At 43.6% G+C, this 18708-nt stretch overlaps 1 protein-coding gene across 1 annotated transcript in view; it reads right to left on the minus strand.

Moving 5' to 3' along the window:
- LOC115407798 (IQ motif and SEC7 domain-containing protein 2-like) overlaps positions 1–14746 on the minus strand; it is a 49394-nt gene extending 34648 nt beyond the window's left edge. The window contains exon 1 of the mRNA XM_030118296.1: positions 14036–14746. Coding sequence (XP_029974156.1) covers positions 14036–14715 — 680 coding nt within the window. The 5' untranslated portion in view covers positions 14716–14746. The remainder of the gene's footprint in view (positions 1–14035) is intronic.
- Between the last annotated feature and the right edge of the window lie 3962 nt (positions 14747–18708).

An 18708-nucleotide genomic window follows, 5' to 3' on the forward strand; every position in this document is an offset into this window, starting at 1 on the left:
CACTCCATAAAGTCAGGAGGCCATGGCGTCATGAGACTAAAAGAAAATATAGATGCAAGACAATAAGACAAGGAAACCATAAGATAATGAGACCAGGTGATGATACCACGAGACAATGATGTAATCACAAGATGAGTAATTGATAATATAAAAGCATGAGGCCATTAGATAATGAGACCGTAAGAGGGAAGGGGTATGATCGTGCTCATGAGCATGAACCTTGAAACCTGTTAAGTGGTCTTACTAACTCAGAATAACACAAATGTCTACAGTGCTGCTGAGCGAGTTCTTTGTGCTTTCATTGAAGAACAGGGTACTTTCCCCATCACAGAGAAAACCTTCCTGAGACACAGGATTCTGCTGTAAGAGACCCAGGAGACTCATGTTAGTTAAAACATTCTGAAGCAGTCCTGTTAGCAGATTATGTCAAACTGGCCTTTTCTCCCAAAAACCACGCAAACACACCAGCTTAAGAATTATTGGCACCCCAGAGACCAGGAGGTGTGGAAGAACCTCCTCTTCCTGCTTTCGCTGTCACTCAGGTTGGTCGTGCAGTCAGACCAGATGGAGCTGTGTTTGAGGAACCCGCAATAGCCGCAGCCAGAATAGTGCAGACGAGGGAACACGTTTTATGTGTGGTGATGGGTTCAGAAGGTAAAGCAGGATCCACTTTTCCCACCTTCACCGCAGAGAAACCATACATGACTCTAAGTTCCACCGAGGAAAACAGCCAGTCATACTAATACATCCAACCTGCAGCTCCATGTGAGGAACCCAGAAAGCAATGCTGATGAACAAGTCCTTAGACGTTTCAGGAGGGGTTCTCAGCTGTGTTTTGGAATCTTTTTTTTTTTTTTTTGATGGGTTTTGGACTGGTTTTTGACTGATTTGGACTTTATTGGAACTGGTTTGAGACTGGTTTAAGAGTTGTTTCGAACTTGGTTAGGATTGGTTTCAGACTGGTTTCAGACCAGTTGTTGGACCGGTTTAAGACAAGTCCTTCCCAGGCTGATTGTAATTCTCCTCGTCAAACCTTACATTTAACCTTTTTTATTCTGTATTTTCAAGTTCATGTTCAGAAGAAAGACTTGAGCAAAAAGAGGTGAGTGAAGCTGATTGGTGCAAACCCTGAGGTCATGTAACTTGTTAGCCTAGCATTAGCTTCTACAATAGTATTCATGCTTCAGAAATGATGTAGTTGCTGCTCAACTGTCTGAATTAAACCTGGAGGATGATAAATCAAAGAAGACTTTATCTGATAGGCTATTGAAACGGGGCCGTAGGTCAGCTCAGAACTGCATGTAAACACACACATAGCAGTGTAACAGTGATCCTGCTGCTGAGAATCTGTCACCAAAGGCTGTCATTAGTGTGTGCGTGGGTGCGGATTTGTGTGCGTGCGAGTGTGTGTGTGTGTGTGTGTGTGTGTGTGTGTGTGTGTGTGTGTGTGTGTGTGTGTGTGACTATACTATACACATCAGGCACCAGGGTTCTCCCTACAGCTGCACAGGTAGGGAAGCACTTGGACTGTTGGATGTTGTGTTGCTGCAAGTGTGTGGTTTTGTTACATATGCACTGTGTTTTTACAGATGTGTTGTGTTGTTACAGATGCATTGTGACAGATGTGCAGTTATCGATGTATTTGTGAGAGATGCTTATTGTTGTTGCCAATGTGTTGTTACTGATGTGGTAGTATTGGTGTCTTGCGTTATTAAAGATGTTTTGTGCTGTTGCAGCGGTTTTGCTGTTGCAGAGTTGTTGTTGCAGATGTGTAGTTACAAATGTGTTATTACAGACGTTGTTACAGAGCTGTTGTGTAGCTGCAGATGTGTGGTTAGAGATGTGTTGTGTGGTTACATAAATGTTGTGTTATAACAAATGGTTGTTTTTTTACAGATGTATAATTACAGATGTGGAGCTATAGGTGTGTTGTGTGCTTATAGATGTGTTGTTGCAATAATGTTGCGTTGTCCCAGATGAATTGTTGCGGATGCATTGTGTTGTTGCAGATATGTTGTTGCTGATGTGTGATGGTGTTACAGATGAGATGTGTCATTCCAGATGTGTAGTTACAAATGTGCTGTGTTGTTACTAATGTCTGGTTAAAGATGTGTCGTTGCAGATGTGTTGGTGTTTTTACAGATGTGTTGTGTTTTCACAGACGTGTAGTCACAGATGTGGAGATGTGTCGTGTAATTGTGTAGATGTTATGAGATGTGTGTAGTTTTGAGTTGCAGCAGTCTGTAGTTCCCCTCTGAGAGGTCCCTGATCTGTCTGTGCTGTCTGTGCGGGAGCAGTCTGCTGACACGAGAGAACCGGTGGCTGTAAAGAGAACCATGTCGGACCGTCAGTGGTGGTAGAGGAGAACTTGGCCCCAGGAAGAGACAGAGCTGGGATGCTGCTGCCCCCTCGTGAGCACCCCCTGCTGTAGCGTCCGTGTGATGTGGCGCAGGATCGGTTGTCCTCACTGGACTCTGTCTACTTTGGTCTCTGGGCACAGCGGGATCATGGCTTCATGCTCAGACAGAAGGGGAAAGTCTGTCGTCGGGTGTCTGAGATGTCCGGTGTCTTAGATTCCTGCACCGAGCAGCAACAGAAAGGAGGAGCAGAGTGGAGGAGGAGAGAGGAGGAGGAGTAGGAGGAACAGAAAGGACTGAGAGGAGATGTGGACTCCTCTTGGTCTGTCCCAGACTTTACAGGAGGAAACCTGGATGAATAAGGTGCTCCTTCTGCTTGTTTTTCCAAGTCAAAGTTCATTCAGGGTGAGAGGATCCGGCCTCTAACAACCTATTTGTGAGGCAGCTGGGCCGGGCAGCTGGGAGGGGGAGCTGGGCCGGGTAACTAGTCGCGTGTTTCTTCGGGGCGCCCCTGGTTACCTAGATGATGGGCTACTGCACTCGGAGGCGGGACAACAGAACTGATGGGCGATGTCGTCATCTTCATCTTCTCTGAGAGACAGACGAGAGAGAGACAGATGGACAAGAAGCACAGGGCAGAGACAAGACAGAGAGACAGACAGAGAGCGAGAGGGAGAAAGACAGATAGAGGGAGAGAGAGTAAAGAGATGGATGGGAGTAGTGCAGTACTTGTACTTGGTGTCAACATAGTTCTGACTAACAGACTGGTGAGCAACGGATAGCAACTAAGCCTGAAATCATTGAGCTTGAGGTGGAGACACCTCCGTTGCAGGAAAACCCTTGGGAGGCCGAAGGCATATGAAGAGAGAGAGGTGATGACTGGGTGAGGGGAGTGACAGAGTGAGGGTGAACAGTGAGAGGTTTCTTCAGCCATTACTGTAAAATTGTAAGGTAGTGCCGGTGAGAATGAGGTATTGATAGTCTTTTTTGAGTCTTCAGATTTCAGTGTCATCACTTCGACCGTTCAACCTCAGATCAGAGACCACCTTGATACAATCAGTATGCCTGTATCACTCCAGCGAAAATTGTTACGGTTGTAGTTACAATTCCATTGATACAGCTATAGCTACAGCTACAATCAAAGTTGTAGTTACAGCAACTGTTAAAATTAAGCTGTAGTTAACCTGTCAGTGGCTGGTTGGTCGGTGGTACCAAACCTGCTAGAGACTGGTTCGTCAGTGTTTTATAACCTGCTGACTGGTTGGTTGCATTTAACTTGTAAATGACTATTTGGTCCGTGGGAGTTAACCTGTTAGCGACTGGATGGTCAGAGATAGTAAACTTGTTAGCTACTGGTTGGCCAGTGGTAGTTGATAAGCTCGTGACTTTAATCAACTTGTTTGTGGCTGGTTGGTAAGAGGTAGTTAACCTTTTATTGACTGATTCGTTGAAGTCATAGCTAACCTCTGAGTGACAGGTTGGTCAGCGGTAATAAACTTGATAGTGGTTTGGTTGCCAATAGTAGTCAACCTTTAAGTGACTGGTTGGTCAATAGTACATAACCTGTCTGTGAATGGTTGGTAAGTGGTCTTCAACTTGTTTTTGACTGGTTGAAGAACTTTTAGAGACGAGTTGGTTGATATGAACCTATCAGTGACCAGTTGGTCAATAGTCGTTAACCTATTTGACTAGTTGGTCAGTTGTAGTTCACATGTTTGTGACTGGCTGGTCAGCAGTTTTTAACCTGATAATGGCTGTTTGGTTTATGAGAGACTCGTTGGTCAGTTTTTTTGTAGCCTGCCAATGACTGGTTGAATCTATTGTAGCTAAACAGTTTGATGGGTTGTAGATAAGCTGTTAGTGACTTGTGATTAGTGAAACCTCAGTATAAATTAATAAAGAACCTGATTTACTAAAATGTTGCATATTTTGCTCAATTTTATGCTTCAACAAATATAGTTTAATGGGTAATCAACTTAAAAAAAATGTAAATTACAATTCTGCATTGTTTAGCTATGTTTGTATGATACATAGAGCTGGACATATTTGTGAAATAAATTATCAACATTTGTTTTATGGAAAATAAATCCGATTTGGCAAAAAAAAAAAAAAAGTATTTGTCTGTCTGTCCTCTTCTTTTCTCTCCTTCTATCCCCTCGCCCCAATCGGAAGAGCAGAAAACTGCCACCTCTGAGCCTGGTTCTGCAAAGGTTTCTTCCTTTTAACAGGGAGTTGAATTTTCTGTGTAGAAGTCCCTCGTGTTGTATATGATGCAATATAAATAAAGCTGAATTGATGTGAACTGAATTACCTCCTTTTCAAATGTGCTCAAATGAGAGGCCATTGCAAGCATTTTCAGATGTCACATTGCATGTTATACAAAATTCTATAGGCATAAAAACCTCTGAGTATTTTACACTGTCTGGAACAAACGCCTCATATTAAACAGTCATGAGAGCAAACATGTTAATGTGATAGTGACTTATTTTGTGTCTGTAGAGCTCAATGCTTAGTTAGTTAGTAAATCAGCTATGATGTGTGTAGAGGCTAGATCAAATTTGTGCCCATTTTTATATGTGCAAAGGCTCCAAACTCATCTATGGTCTAACAGGGATATTTTCTGCAGTGCATGAATATTCATTCAGTGGTGTTAGTTTGTCAAAGAGTTAAGACAATTTCTTCTCAGAAAAATAAGACATTTTTGTTGTTGTTTTTTTTTTTTTTGTGGGACGAACCAGAAGTTTGATTTCAGAGGAATGTGAAGCATATGGAGGACAGGGGTGAGGAGGAGGAGGTGGAGGAGGAGGTGGAGAGAGGCAGAGAGCTGACGGTGTTGTAGGTGGGGAGGGCTGCTTCACTTTCAGTGGTTCTGTGTAAGACGGGGCAGTTAAAGGTGATTGTACTACTGTGATTGGGGGGAAGGGGGGAGGATGGGGAGGGGAGGGGTGGCCAGAAAAAAGCATTCAGAGCAGCTCGTTTTTAAAGTTTCAAACTACATGTGAAGATAAAGACATATTTTGAGAAGTTTGTTTTGGCTGAACTAATTGGAAAAAGGCCTCAGACACTCGAGGAGAGTCGCAAACTTCTCTTCTCTGAATTTATCTCTGGAATCCAGCATCTGCTTCAGAGTACAGAGGCATCATGCTCTGAATGCTGCTCGCCACTTCTTGCTGCACCCACAGGTGGTTGGGGGAGGATTAAGGGGGGGAGGCTGGGTGAGAGTGGGTGAGGAGGGGGGACTCCGGCCCTTACCTTGCCTGCTCGTGGTGCTTGGCGGGGGGCAGGGCGCAGGGAGGCTTGGGCAGGCGGAGGCGCGCGGGACAGCAGTACTGATGGTAGGTGGCGTGGCTGTTAGGAGGTAGGCTGGAGGAGTAGAGAGAGGAGGAGGAGGAGGAGGTGGAGGAAGGAGTGGTGATGCTGGTAGGGTTGTTGGAGGAGCGACAGGAGGTGGTGGTAGTGGTACAGGTGGAGGAGGAGTAAGACCTGACAGAGCGAGAGAGAGAGCAAGAGAGAAAGAGAGAGAGAAGAGCAAAGATAGAGAGGTGGGAGAGAAAAGAGAGAAAAATAAAGTCAAGAGAGGAACAGAGAAAGAACGACAACAACAACAACAACAGACACGCACACAGACACAAACAGCGTTAGCACAGTTAGAGCAATCAGCTTAGCATGTTAGCTTAGCACACAGGTTAACAGCAAGCATTAGCTTAGCACACAGCAGCAGAGAATCAGCACACACTCAGCTAACAGGTTGCTAACTAGCTGGTAAAATACACACATTGCATCAATTCCAATGAATACACCCCTAAACACACACAAAACACACACACTGAGTTGCTTTCTGTTAGTCACTGTGTGTGAGTGAATGGCTGAATGTGGCGAATTATGTACAAGTATTGAGAGTGCTCAAATAGCAACAAGCTCTACAGTATGTAAGTGAATTACATTTATCATTTACACAAATCCTCTACAACGGTTTAGGCTGCTTTAGATGTGTATGAATCTGCTCTTGATACACTCAGGTCCGTTCATGATTAACAGCAGTACTGGTGGTGGAGATGGATAGGGTGGAAGAGGGGAGGCCTTATAAGCTCATCTTTTTTGACCTTTGACTCTTTGCTCTGATTCAAATCGACCCTGCTGTTTAGAGTACGCATATCTATCATTGTGAGTCTGTTGTAGAGAGTGAAGGTTTTCATTTGACTTGTAGCTTAAAACCTTGAAGGGATCCAAATTTCTTATTTAACAATATTTTCATGTGGAGACCAGATGGACATTGACCAGTGTTAATGGCAGTGATCATGTGTTTTCATGTAAGCAGACAGTCTAAGCGCAGCATGGAGTGGTTAGTAAGAGGTGGCTGGAGTCAGAGCAGTACAGGAGCACAACACAGTGGCAGAGAGGAGGAAGATGCACACGTAAAAAGGTTCACTGTGTAGGCAAGGAGAGACGAAGTGACTGTTGCCACTTGATTTCTGGCTACTTTGGAAACCACAGTACCGTACTGCGCCACTGAGATGAAAATCTGTGACCTACAGAGATGCTTGTGACAGGAAGCTAAACCACATTCAGCTTTGAAAATAGAAACAAAAAAATTTCCTTGGGACTGTGAAACCTGCAGATGCACCATGTTTTCTCTGAACAGGCAATCACAGAGGTGCTGGTAATGATGAAATTTCCCTGTGTGAGTGAATGACTCAAGTGACTTCATGAGAGTGCAGTACAGTCGTGTGAGGCTTTGAGGTGAATAAAAACACACACACACAAAAAAACATTGGTGTCAATTGGGTCTGCCCTGCAGGTGGCGATCTAAAGCGTGAAAACACTCATTTCATTCAGTTGAACTCTGTGTCCATGTCTTCAGCCTGTGTATGATGTATTTTATTGGAGCTCAGACAAATATATTTTTTCTTTTTACCCTCCCTTGTTGGTAAACTAAGTTAAAGTATTTTCCATAGGGTCTGATTTACTAGAGGTTTGTGTGAGAATAAAAAAGGCTTGTGGGGGTTCAGCACCCCACTGTGCTCCACTCAGTCATGAAGATCGTAAAGAAACCACAACAGAAGTCATCCTTTGCCGAGCAAATCACTCATATGTAAACAGGTTATATAATATATAATATAATATACACTAATTATATAATCCTCGATGCTTCCATTTATGCACGACTTCACTCACTTCACTGACAGTGTTCGTTGTCAATAATCTACAAAATGTGAATGAGCATGCTTTCTCCAGGATCTCAGGCTCTGGATGTGAAGAGAGAAATTCCCTCAGTGATACACAAAGCAAGCTTTGTGATCTTTGTGTTTTTTTTGGTCTTTGATCATAAAACCAGATCTCTTTGTATGGGAGACCATTTGAACGAGCAGCTCAAATGTAATTTTATAGTGACTGTTATTCAGTTACAGTATAGTTACAGATACCCTGCTATTTTCGGAATTTTTGAAGATCATTTGGAATGCATTCAGTCCGCGCGTCGACCGCAGAGGGGTCCGGGCAGACTGTCGCGCATGCTGGTTGAAGACGTTTTTTATGTCACACGTTCCTACATGGACCATACAGACCTGCGGACGCATGAACAGGCGTTAACGCCACTACTGTCCAGTAACACAGAGAGAAGATGCATTACCAGTGAGCTCAGTCTGAGAAATGTCTGCAAAATCAGCAATAATTAGGTTGGATGTACAAAGGCGGAAGGTATTTATTTGTACAACAACATGCAGAGAAAACACTCTGCAATGTGTAGCATTACACTGACAAAGTGCATCACATTCACAGACACGGAGGTGGCTGCCCTGCAAGGCGCTCGGTTCATCCATTCGGAGCAATTTTGGGTTCAATGTGTTGCTCAAGGACACTTTGACATGTCACAGATAGGCAATCAAACCTGCAACTTTCCAATTGAGGGACAATTTTCTCTACCAACCGAGCCACAGCCGCATTGACAACAACACTCATGAAGTTCAGAAATGATCTGACAGGTATGTATCGAGACGTCTTATAGTGAGAGACAGTCTGTCTTCTACTAATCTGTCAATATTGAGAAAATGTCTTAACGATGCACCAGGAAGTTTTTACAACATAAATCCACACTTGTGAACTTGGTATTTACAATATTAATAATGCAAGAGTATTTTGAACTTAAAAATTTGGGCTTAAAAGTTGGAACTTGTCTTGTAGTGAAATTTCTTAGGTTTAAATTTCAAATTGAAAAGAAAATGTGATAGTTATGATGCAGTTACAGTAATATTTGAATTAAATGGATTTAATTGGATGACATTGTTATATATGTAACAGTGTACAGAAATGCCTCTTTCTTGCTTAGCCTGTACAGAGTTGCATTGGCAGCATAAAGAGCAGTATAAAGAGCAGAGAAGCCCAGACATCTCTATCATCAAAAGTGACGTCTGCCACCCAGCGGAGAAAACCCATTTCAGCGGTTTATATATCTGCAATTTCTTTCTTATGGTCATGACCCAATGTTCATTACCATAGATGAGGGTGGGGACTGACCAGTAGGCTCAGCTCCCTCTTCATTGTAGCAGTTTGGTACAGTGACTACATTACTGCGTCACCTATCTCAATCTGTGGCTGATCTCATGACCCCTCCTTCCAACATAAGACCTCAAGATACTTAAACTCCTCCAACCGGGAAAGGTGTTAACCTCCCTTATACCTGGAGATGGCATTCCATCATGGACTCACATGTGGAGCTACTGATCTGCATCCCAACCACATCACACTCGGCAGTGAACAGTTACGGTGAATGAGTGAGTTTAGGAAAATGAGCCCCTTCACGCTTTCCTGCAAATCATATATGATGTAGTTGAAGATATCATCAGGGGAATGAAACCACATGTAACCTCCAACCCTTCAGCACAGGCCCCTGTGAAAGCAAATATTACAATATTGGTTCTTTAATAATTGTAATAACTAAGTCTAGCCAAGCAATACTTTAATCAAATCTTCTCTCCAAATAATCCACCCTTTGTCATGAAGTCATGTCTACATACCACTGATTTCTCTCCAGTGTACTGGAAAAAAAAAAAAAAAAAAAAAAAAAAACCAATGTCAATTCATCGTGTCAACTGCCTTAAACACAATAATCTTTTTTAATGTATTCCAGTCTGGTTTTACTTTTGCTCACAGCACTGAAGTAGCACTAGCTAGGCTAACAAGTGACCTACTGATGGTTAGTGACTAGTGCTGGTTGACTCTCCAACTCTCCCTTCCTCATTCTTCTGGAACTGTCTGCAGCATTTTACACAGTTGATCCTGAAATCATCCTCAGTCGGCTCCATTACACCATCATAAAATGCCTTAAGCTGCACTCCCTCACCAAAAAAAAAACAAAACAAAAAAAAAAAAAACAGAATATGTTTCAATCGTAAGGTTGAAATCTGATTCTCATCAAGTCACCTGGGGTTCCTCAAGGGTTGGTTCTAGGTCCCATTCTGTTGAACCTCTTCATGCTTCCTTTAGCTACGCCAATGACAGACAACTCTCAGACCCCACCTGCTCTATGGCTTGTGCATCACCACCAAATCCACCACCTTTTTGGAGGAGATTGATGTGTAGATGAAGCACAACTTTCCTTTACTTCAACAGCTTATAACAGCTATCCTTGTTAGCAATCAAAACAAAAATTATCAACATTCATAATTCTCTTAATTTTCTTTGGTAAAGTCAAGAATCTATTAAATTTGACCCTTATTTAATGTATTCTACAAATATCAGACACTTTTGTAAAACCTTCTTCCTCCGTCTGAGAAACAATGCTGAACTTTGCCCAACACATTCCTCTGACTGGATGGCAATGCAGAAAAGCTTCATTGGGTAAGGTATTTGTCTTTGTCTCCTCCAAACTGGGCTGCTTTAAAATGCACTCCTCATTGGGCTTAATATCCTTAAGATCCTTGAAAAAAATTATAAAACATTTAGAACAGTGCTGCTGAGAGTCTCACATACATTCTTCAGTCACTTCATGTGCTTCCTGTTTCAGCAAGAATTGAGAAGAATGTCAAACATCTCACTCATCATCACTCAGTTGCATGATGATGTAATAGTATATCCAATTTCCTTATAGCAATCATATATCGGGTTTGAGTTTCTATGAGGAGTTTACATTTTCTCCCTTTGTATCTATCCAGAACCGATAAACATTTGTTTTAAGTTATTAGGTCACTCAAAATGTCCGATAGGTGTGAATGTGACTGTCTTTCCGTCTGTGCATCCTGTGATGGACTCCTGAGATGTCAAGGTGGAATGTACCTTCACCCACAGTCAGCAGGGATTCACTCCACTGCCTTTTGACTGTGAGTTGACATGAGTAATATAGAAGATGGATGAATGAATGATGGGTTTACAAGAGGACTTTCAGTGAACAGATAGAAGACAGCAACATTTCTGTCTCTTCTAATATTCCACAAGCTCTCTGTCAGCATGACAATTCTGTGGCCTGAAACTCAGGTTATTATTTTTCTGCCTCAATGTTCCTGAGGAATCGGCGATGATCATTCACAGTTGTTCCAGCTCAAACAAGAACAGGGTACACACACGTGCGCGTACACACACACACACACACACACTGAAGCTGTGAAAATATATCAGCTGCCTGAAGGAGGCGCTGACAAAGCGTTTCATCGGTGCTCCAGTTTGCGGGGTGTTGTGCAGTAGCCTACATATGGCGTACTGTTGCTGCTCACACATGCAGGAGTGCAATGTCCTGCTGCAGTGACCCAGTTTCCCTTCATTTCAGTTTGATGATGCAGAACAAAAATGAGAGAGGATCATGTGAGGTACAATGCTGAGATAAGTACAGACTGGAACGTAGGGCTCCAGCAAAGCCCGCCTCCTCACTTTCACAGTTCTGAAGCAGGTAGCTTCATCACATGCAACAGAGCTGACAGCAAACGCAATGTGGTTCTAAAAGCACTGCCCTCTGGAGGTTCCTAGAGTCTCTACAAGTAGAATGGAAGGCAGAGTGTTCTGTCATCAGCTTCCTGTCATTGTGGAGAGCCTCGTTTGAGTTCAGGGAATTAACAGATCAGGCATTGAACCTTCACATTCAGCAAACCTCATGAACCTCAAGTTTTTAGAGTTGCAGCTGCAGATGTAGGCCACTGGGACAACTTTATTAATGGATCGAGCTTCTCTCCTTCTATTTCTCAGTCTGTGATCTCTTTTACTCTACGCCCCCCACCCCACCCCACCCCACCCCACCACCACCACCACCACCACTTGTAGTCTGTGCTCTTTTCTTCCGGGATTCTGTCCTCTTTCTTCTGTATTCTGTGCTCTCTCTGATTCTGCTGCGCAGTTGTTGGACTGATGGAGATTTATCATGATATTCAGACTGTGATGTGATTGGTGCTTTATAAATAAAACTGACTTGAATAGAAAATCCCTGCACATTCTCAGGGTACCCAGCAGTTGCCATGACAACACTTTTTATCCTCCCTCAGCCTCACGAGCAGCAGAGATGAGCTGCATGTCGCAATTCCATGTTGTCATGTTTCATTTTACACACACGCACACGCTCTGGTTTTGCTCCTAAAATCTAAATTGTGTTTTTGTGTGTGTGTGTGTGTCTGTGAGTGTGTGAGTGAGTGTGTGTGTGTGTGTGTGTGTGTGTGTGTGTGTGTGTGTGTGTGTGTGTGTGTGTGTGTGTGTGTGTGTGTGTGTGTGTGGGTGGTGTGGTGTGTGTGTGTGTGTGTGTGTGTGTGTGTGTGTGTGTGTGTCTCATCACAATGGTTTCTGAGATAATACATCAGGACTCAATTTACTGACACAAGGAGATTTAAAAAAAAAAAAGAGAAAGATTTGAGGAGGTGTCACAGCAGGTTGCATCTGTTTCATCGCTCTGTCATTCTCCTCATCTCTCTCCAGGACTTGACCTCTCCATACCCAACTCCCAAACACCAGGCACATTCAGACCCAACTCCTATTGACCTCACAGCGCAAGACCCACTCTATGGTATCCAGACCTGACTCGTATGGACATGGCTTATATGGAACTTACTTTTATGTATCTGAATCCAACAGACCTGACTCCTGTGAACCTGACTCCTAAAGATGGACTCCTACAGACTTGACTCCACCTATACAGACTGGATCCCTCTGGAAACAACTCCATCAGATCTGAATCTTACAAGCCTGACTTCTACCGAGCTGACTTGTACAGACCAGTTCTCAACAGAACCGAACCATCTCCAAAAGACCCGGCTTCTCAAGATGTGACTGATACAGGTCTAATTTCTGTCTTTGTGACACTGCTTATCATTAACATGAATTCTTTTGACCTACAGTTGTTTTAGCTATCGGTTAGGAACGGAGACCTTGCTTTGGTGTGCGTCAAGGCTCCATGCTGTTGTGCCATCATCTGCCCTAGTGCAGCGTGGGATTTATTGGCTCACAGTGTGCTGAGGAGGCAGCGAGCAGCTGATTTTACAGCCAATGAGCCATGTTTTAGCTGATGTCACACTTCATTGCTATTTTGAGTCCATCGTCAGAGAAATCAGAGTTGTAACTCAACACAAAAAGCTCAGGCCTCAGGATCTTGGATCTTGGTTCCTTCGATGACCCAGGTGTGAGTGACACTTGTACTTTTGTGATCTGCTTTAGGTTTCAGGGCTTTCAGGACAAAGCATCTGTGAGTCATCGCTGCGTGTCCCAGCCTTCATCTCTGCAGCTCTGTTGGGAGCAGCTCCTCTCCTCTCTGTGAGCAGTCCTTCAAAAAAGGTTTCAAATGGTTGCATAGCAACAGTGATGGACTGTCACAGAGGGACAGCCGGGTAGAGGCCCGGGACAACCACAGTTCTGCACCCTGTAGTTCTAGTCCTGAGTGCAAAAACAACACCAGTGAGGATCTACACATCCTGACAGGATGCTCCTCAGAAACAGTTGCCAGGCAACAAACTTTATTTCTCCTCGCAAACTCAGTTCTAGCTAAAAATGTTTGCAATTCTGCAAAATTACAAAAAACAACAAAGCAGCTGTTGAGCTGCTGATCCAGTGGTTGCCATGGTAATTAGGAAAGGAAACAAATTTTCTTGGACAGAAAGTGTTACTTCAATCAAAGTCAAACATCTCTGTTATGTAACACAATGCTGTCCTGGCTTCACCTATGAACAGATGCTATAGAGGATCTGGAGGCCCTTCTGCATCTCACAGATTCCCAGTTCAACCTTCCACTCTGCAGCCACCAATCACACAGTTTGAGTTGCTGTCTGTCATCATAAACCAAGTCCAGAAACACAAACCTCAAAACACATGTGGCAGCATGGTTGTGTAAATGAAGAATCAAACAAATCCACCCATCAAAGTTTTCTACACATGCATAATGTGAGAAAACTGCAAAGAGGAACGATAGAAAAGTCACAAAGTTTGTGCGGAACACAAGGTTTGACAAATCCGACAATGTTCAGACAGGACAGAGTCTGACTCAGTAAATTTAGGGCCAGAAATTCACATCAATGCTAAATAATGGTCTGGTAAGACTCAAAAAGGTTGATTAGCAAGCGCTTTGGAAATAACCAAATGCAGTGTATCCTATAAAAAGTAAGAGAGTTGTTTCTGCAGTGGACTCTAAATGAGTGCAACACAGCAAGTGAGGAGCCTGGGTTTGTCTCGACCTTGTGGTGCCTCAAGCTTTGAAGGAAAAATGCAGCAGAACTTACGGTTTGTGGTGGTGGAGGGTGTGGGCGTGATGGTTGTTGGCAGCATTGGCTCTGTGAAGTCGCTCTAGCCTTTCCTTCTCTTTCTCCACAAAGTTGGTGTTGGTGCCTGTGCTGGTGGAGGGCACTCGGGTCAGCCGGCTGTGGGCCCGCGGCTGGTCCCTGGGTGGGACTGGAGGTGGGGGTGGGGGATCAGGTGTAGCGGGCGACACCGGAGCTGGGACGTGGGTGGGGACGGAGATGGAGGTTGGAGTCGTACCTGGAGTGCCAACAGTGCTGTTGTAGGAGTAGTGGTGCTGCTGCTGGTGGTGCTGCTGGTGGAGGGAGATGGAGGTGGGAGGCTGGGGAGCAGCTTGGTGGAGGATATTGTGGTGGTAATGATTCTTCAGAGAGACAGATGCTGATGTGGTGTGAGTGGGTGGAGGTGGCGGAGGAGGAGGAGGCAGAGGAGGCTCGGGTGGAGGAGCAGGGGGAGGAGGTGCCACGGGTTGCCGGTCTAGGCGCAGATCCTTGTTTTCTTGGCTGAGCCGGTCTAATTGAACCTCTAGTTCCTCGATTCTGCGCCGCTGTGTTTCCAAAAGCTTCTGCTGGCTCTCGATGATGTTGTTGAGTTCAAGGAGATACTCCACGGCCCGGTTAGGGCTTTCTGGACTACCCTGACCTGGGCCTTGATTAGCATCCATGGCTATACCTGTGGTGGTCAGCACCTAGGCTGGAAAACAGGATTCACTAATGCTAATCCTTGAATTAAACAGCCTACAGATATCAGCTGGGTATGACGTTGATGCTCACGTTGTTCACTGGTTGATGTGTCGAGTCACAGCTGGTGTAGTGCACACTATAAACTCACCACGTTGGACACGTGAGCGAGTAAAGAATTGGCAAACTCTAAAACTAATTACACCAACAAAAAGCAATACTGTCTGCAAGCTAAAAACTACACCCTGTGGCCTCTAGATCTACACCTTCACCTCTCCCCCCCCCAACCACCACCAGAGGTGAGTTGGGGGGGGGAACTTGTCCTTCTTTGAGTTCTGATGTAGAGATCAGGATGGACCGTGGAGCAGGGTACTCTGGTCACAGAGTTTTATCATGTCGTGGTTCATCCCCTGGTTTGGTCAGCTGTTGGGTTTCAGACCCATGAAAAAAAAGAGGAAACTGTTCCCGACAGTCTGAGCAGTAAGCAGGTCGTCCAATCAGCCAGTGACTTAGACAAACCTCCGCTCTCCATGCAGCAGGTTAGACACCCTGACTGCTTTCTGCTCCAAACATCTAATGCAGGGCTTTGGTGTCAGGGTCCGCGGCAGCATATCTGCACTAATGACCCACCTCTGAACCTCGGGGTTTCATCCAGTAGTCATTGCCTGATGGGGTTCAAACAGGAGGGATTTTCAGGCAGAAGAACTAGAGTCACCTCAGTTCAGAACGGCTTTAACACAACGTGAAAACATCTGGTGTAAATCAGCTTCTGAAAAACAGGATGGTCCTGGTCTGAGGGTTCAGGAGCAGGACTCATCCAGCCTTCCTGCTCTGATGACCACAGTTCAAACATCATGGCAGACAGTGGTTTTCTTCCTCTACAAATTGATGGGACATCGGCACCGTGGCTCCTCTCAGTCCTAAAGAAAAAACAGAAAGTGTCGATGAGGATCAGAGTCATTAAAAAAAAAAATTCTCTAAATTAGAAATCTTACACTCGCAGCTCGCTGTAAGACTGTGAAACATTTTCTTCCCTCAGTTCAAATGACAATTTCTTGTGCATTTGAACTGATTTCAACCCCCTGTCCAAACAACAGTAAGAAAAGATGGTTATGCTTGAAAAGAAGAGGCATCAAAGGAAGAAACAGCATAAAAAAACTGCTTAAAAAACAAACTAGCATTCAAAAACTAATGTGTATACAGTTTAATTTTTTGCTGACTATGAAGAAGAAACAAGCATAAGTGCTTACACATACAGCGCCAGAAGACAGTTCCAATCTGTTTGTTAGTTATTCGAAAGGCTTTAATTAGATATTTCGGAATGAGGAAAAAGATCAGCACATATTCTCTTAGCTTCTTAGGCAATGTTTGAAATGAAAGAAGACATTTAGATGAATAAATGTACTTTTTGGGGGTAAAACAAACACCTGATGACAGTGCCAGAAGTGGCACTCATTTGAATTCAAGACCCCCCCCCCCCCCCCTTTAAACTCCTTGCTTCTTACTGTTCTCGTTTTCATTTTCAGTCTTGGTTCTTTCAGAGCCAGATCAATTTTCTTTATTCTTAAAGCTCCTACCATCTTATACCCATGTTTGTACCACATGCTAGTTCTCAGTCTTCAGAGACAATTTATCATTGGTGCTGCTCCAAAGTTCTGCACCTCATATTTCATTTTCCCTAACTGTTAGCTACAGACATAATCGCAATATTTGGAGGTCAGCAATAGTGAAGAATGTGCCCTCTAGTGGCAACGGCAATTAAAACATGGCAAATGAAGAAGATAAGGTGATGGATAATATGAGAAGGGTCATTAACTTCACCTATGAAACGTTCCTAAGTGACAAAGGCAATTTATCTCCAGCTAAACCAGGCTTTTCTTTGAACTTAACTATAATCCATTGCAGCTATAATAGTCATTCATCTTCGTTTTTTTTTAACCATGGCAACAAAGGTGTAGGACCGATACCAACAGACCCAACTGGTGACAGATGAAACCTACGAGTTTACATCCAGCTTTTTGGTTCCTGGTTTGTTTAACAAAGACTTCAACAAACCATAAAGCAAAGTTATCAGTTCATCAGAGGTCAGCGACTCTGAATTCAGCAAGATTTTGAACACTAAACACAAACAAGAACTCAACCAACCAATCAAACACTCAGTCCCTCCATGACAATGACAATAACAATGATGACAATGATAGCGAGGATGATGAAAATGATGATGCTGATTCTAATGTTGGGCTGGACAATGAAAGCCTCATGGACTCCATTCTTAGCTTCAGCATCAAAACAGAACTTGCTTTGATTCATGGATTTAACAGAAAAGCTTTGAAACAGAGTTGGATTCTTGGTTTGATGGAACCAACTGAAGCTTCAAAACAAACAACAGTTTATTGGACATAACATTAGATATGAACAAAACTGAACTCAGGCCACATGGTGGCGCAGTGGTTAGCACTCTTGCCTCAAGCAAGAAGATCCATCAAAATATTGTGGAGTTTGCACGTGCTCCCTGTGTGTGCATGTGTGTTCTGGTTTCCTTCCACAGGCCAAAAACATACGTGTGAGGTTAACTGATTAACCTAATACTGCCCCTAGAGGTTAATGTGAGTGTGTGTGGTTGTTTCTAAAAGAAGCCATATACAGCACATGAAAGTGGAAAAACCTCTTCTTAAAATATTCTTGTTGCACCATTTCTCACTATTTTACAATTTTTTTTTCTTTTCTGCCAAGCATATTCAAGAACCGAGTTTCAAAAGGTCAAGTGACCTCCTCTGAACCCCCTTTGACCTCATGTGACTCCAACAGCCACAATGAAGATACTGAAAACATAACATAGCATCACAAAGACACACACTGGGCTCTGTGGCCCATTAACACTAAAAACTGGTGAACCACACAAACAGTTTAAATACCAGAGACCGAGCGTTTAATTACAGTAGCCAAACCAGTCAAGATAATAACATGAGCTGATGAAATCACTTGGATAACTTCCAACACAAATGACCAAGTCCAGTTCACCTACTTCCATTGCTTTGAGTTGAATCCTGCCATAAGCATAGATCCAATACAGCAGTAAAGCTATAAATTCAATTCGTTCATTCACCTTTTTTGGACTAAGGCTTCAATGCGATTGCCATGTTTTGAGTCTGTGTGTGGGGGATTCCTCACAAAAGCCCAACACGTGTGAGAAATTGGTTGGTGACTCTGAATGTTCTGTATGTGTGAATGTGTCTTTCTGGCAGGGATTGTTTTGCTGTGAGCTCGAGTCTCTGAGCTGGATAAAAAGGTGTAGAAGACATGCTGAAGTTGCTGTTCCAGATATATCATGATTAAACAAAACTGAGCCCTATTCGTGTCTCCATATGTTATTCATCCGTGAAAAAATGTCTTCACAAACAACCCAAAAAAAACCCAACCCAGTAATGTAACAAAAATACAAAGCAATAAACCAAAGAACCAAATAAATGAACAAAACAAACTAAGAAACCAAATCAACAACAAAATACACTAGAAATATACAGACAAGAAAATCCAACAAGCATCCATTCAAGAAAGTTTCAACCCAATCAATCAAATTACAACTAAGTAGAAACACACATACACAGACACACACACAGACACACACTGCAGCATTGAGGAAAAAGGCTCACATGTTCGAATGAAGGGAAGGAGAAGGAGGAGGATAGGTTAGCAGAGAAGAAAAAGGAGGAAGAGTATGAGGAGCATGAGGAGGAGGAGGAGGGGGAGGAGGGGGTGGTTATTGATGGGAGCTTGTTGCTCCTGCGTTGCTGTTGCTGTCACATCACCTCCTTCAGAAAAAAAATGCTGCAGTTGTCCTCTTGTTGATCAGATGGTGGGTTCAGTCCTCCTTCTCCATGTACTCCTCTGCTCTCCTCGCAACTGCAGGCCTGCCTCTCCTTCTCCTCCTCCTGGTTCTCCTTCTTTTTTCCTCTCACAGCCGAGTCAGTCTCGTC

Source organism: Salarias fasciatus, chromosome 20, assembly GCF_902148845.1.
Source record: "Salarias fasciatus chromosome 20, fSalaFa1.1, whole genome shotgun sequence".
Taxonomy (NCBI): domain Eukaryota; kingdom Metazoa; phylum Chordata; class Actinopteri; order Blenniiformes; family Blenniidae; genus Salarias; species Salarias fasciatus.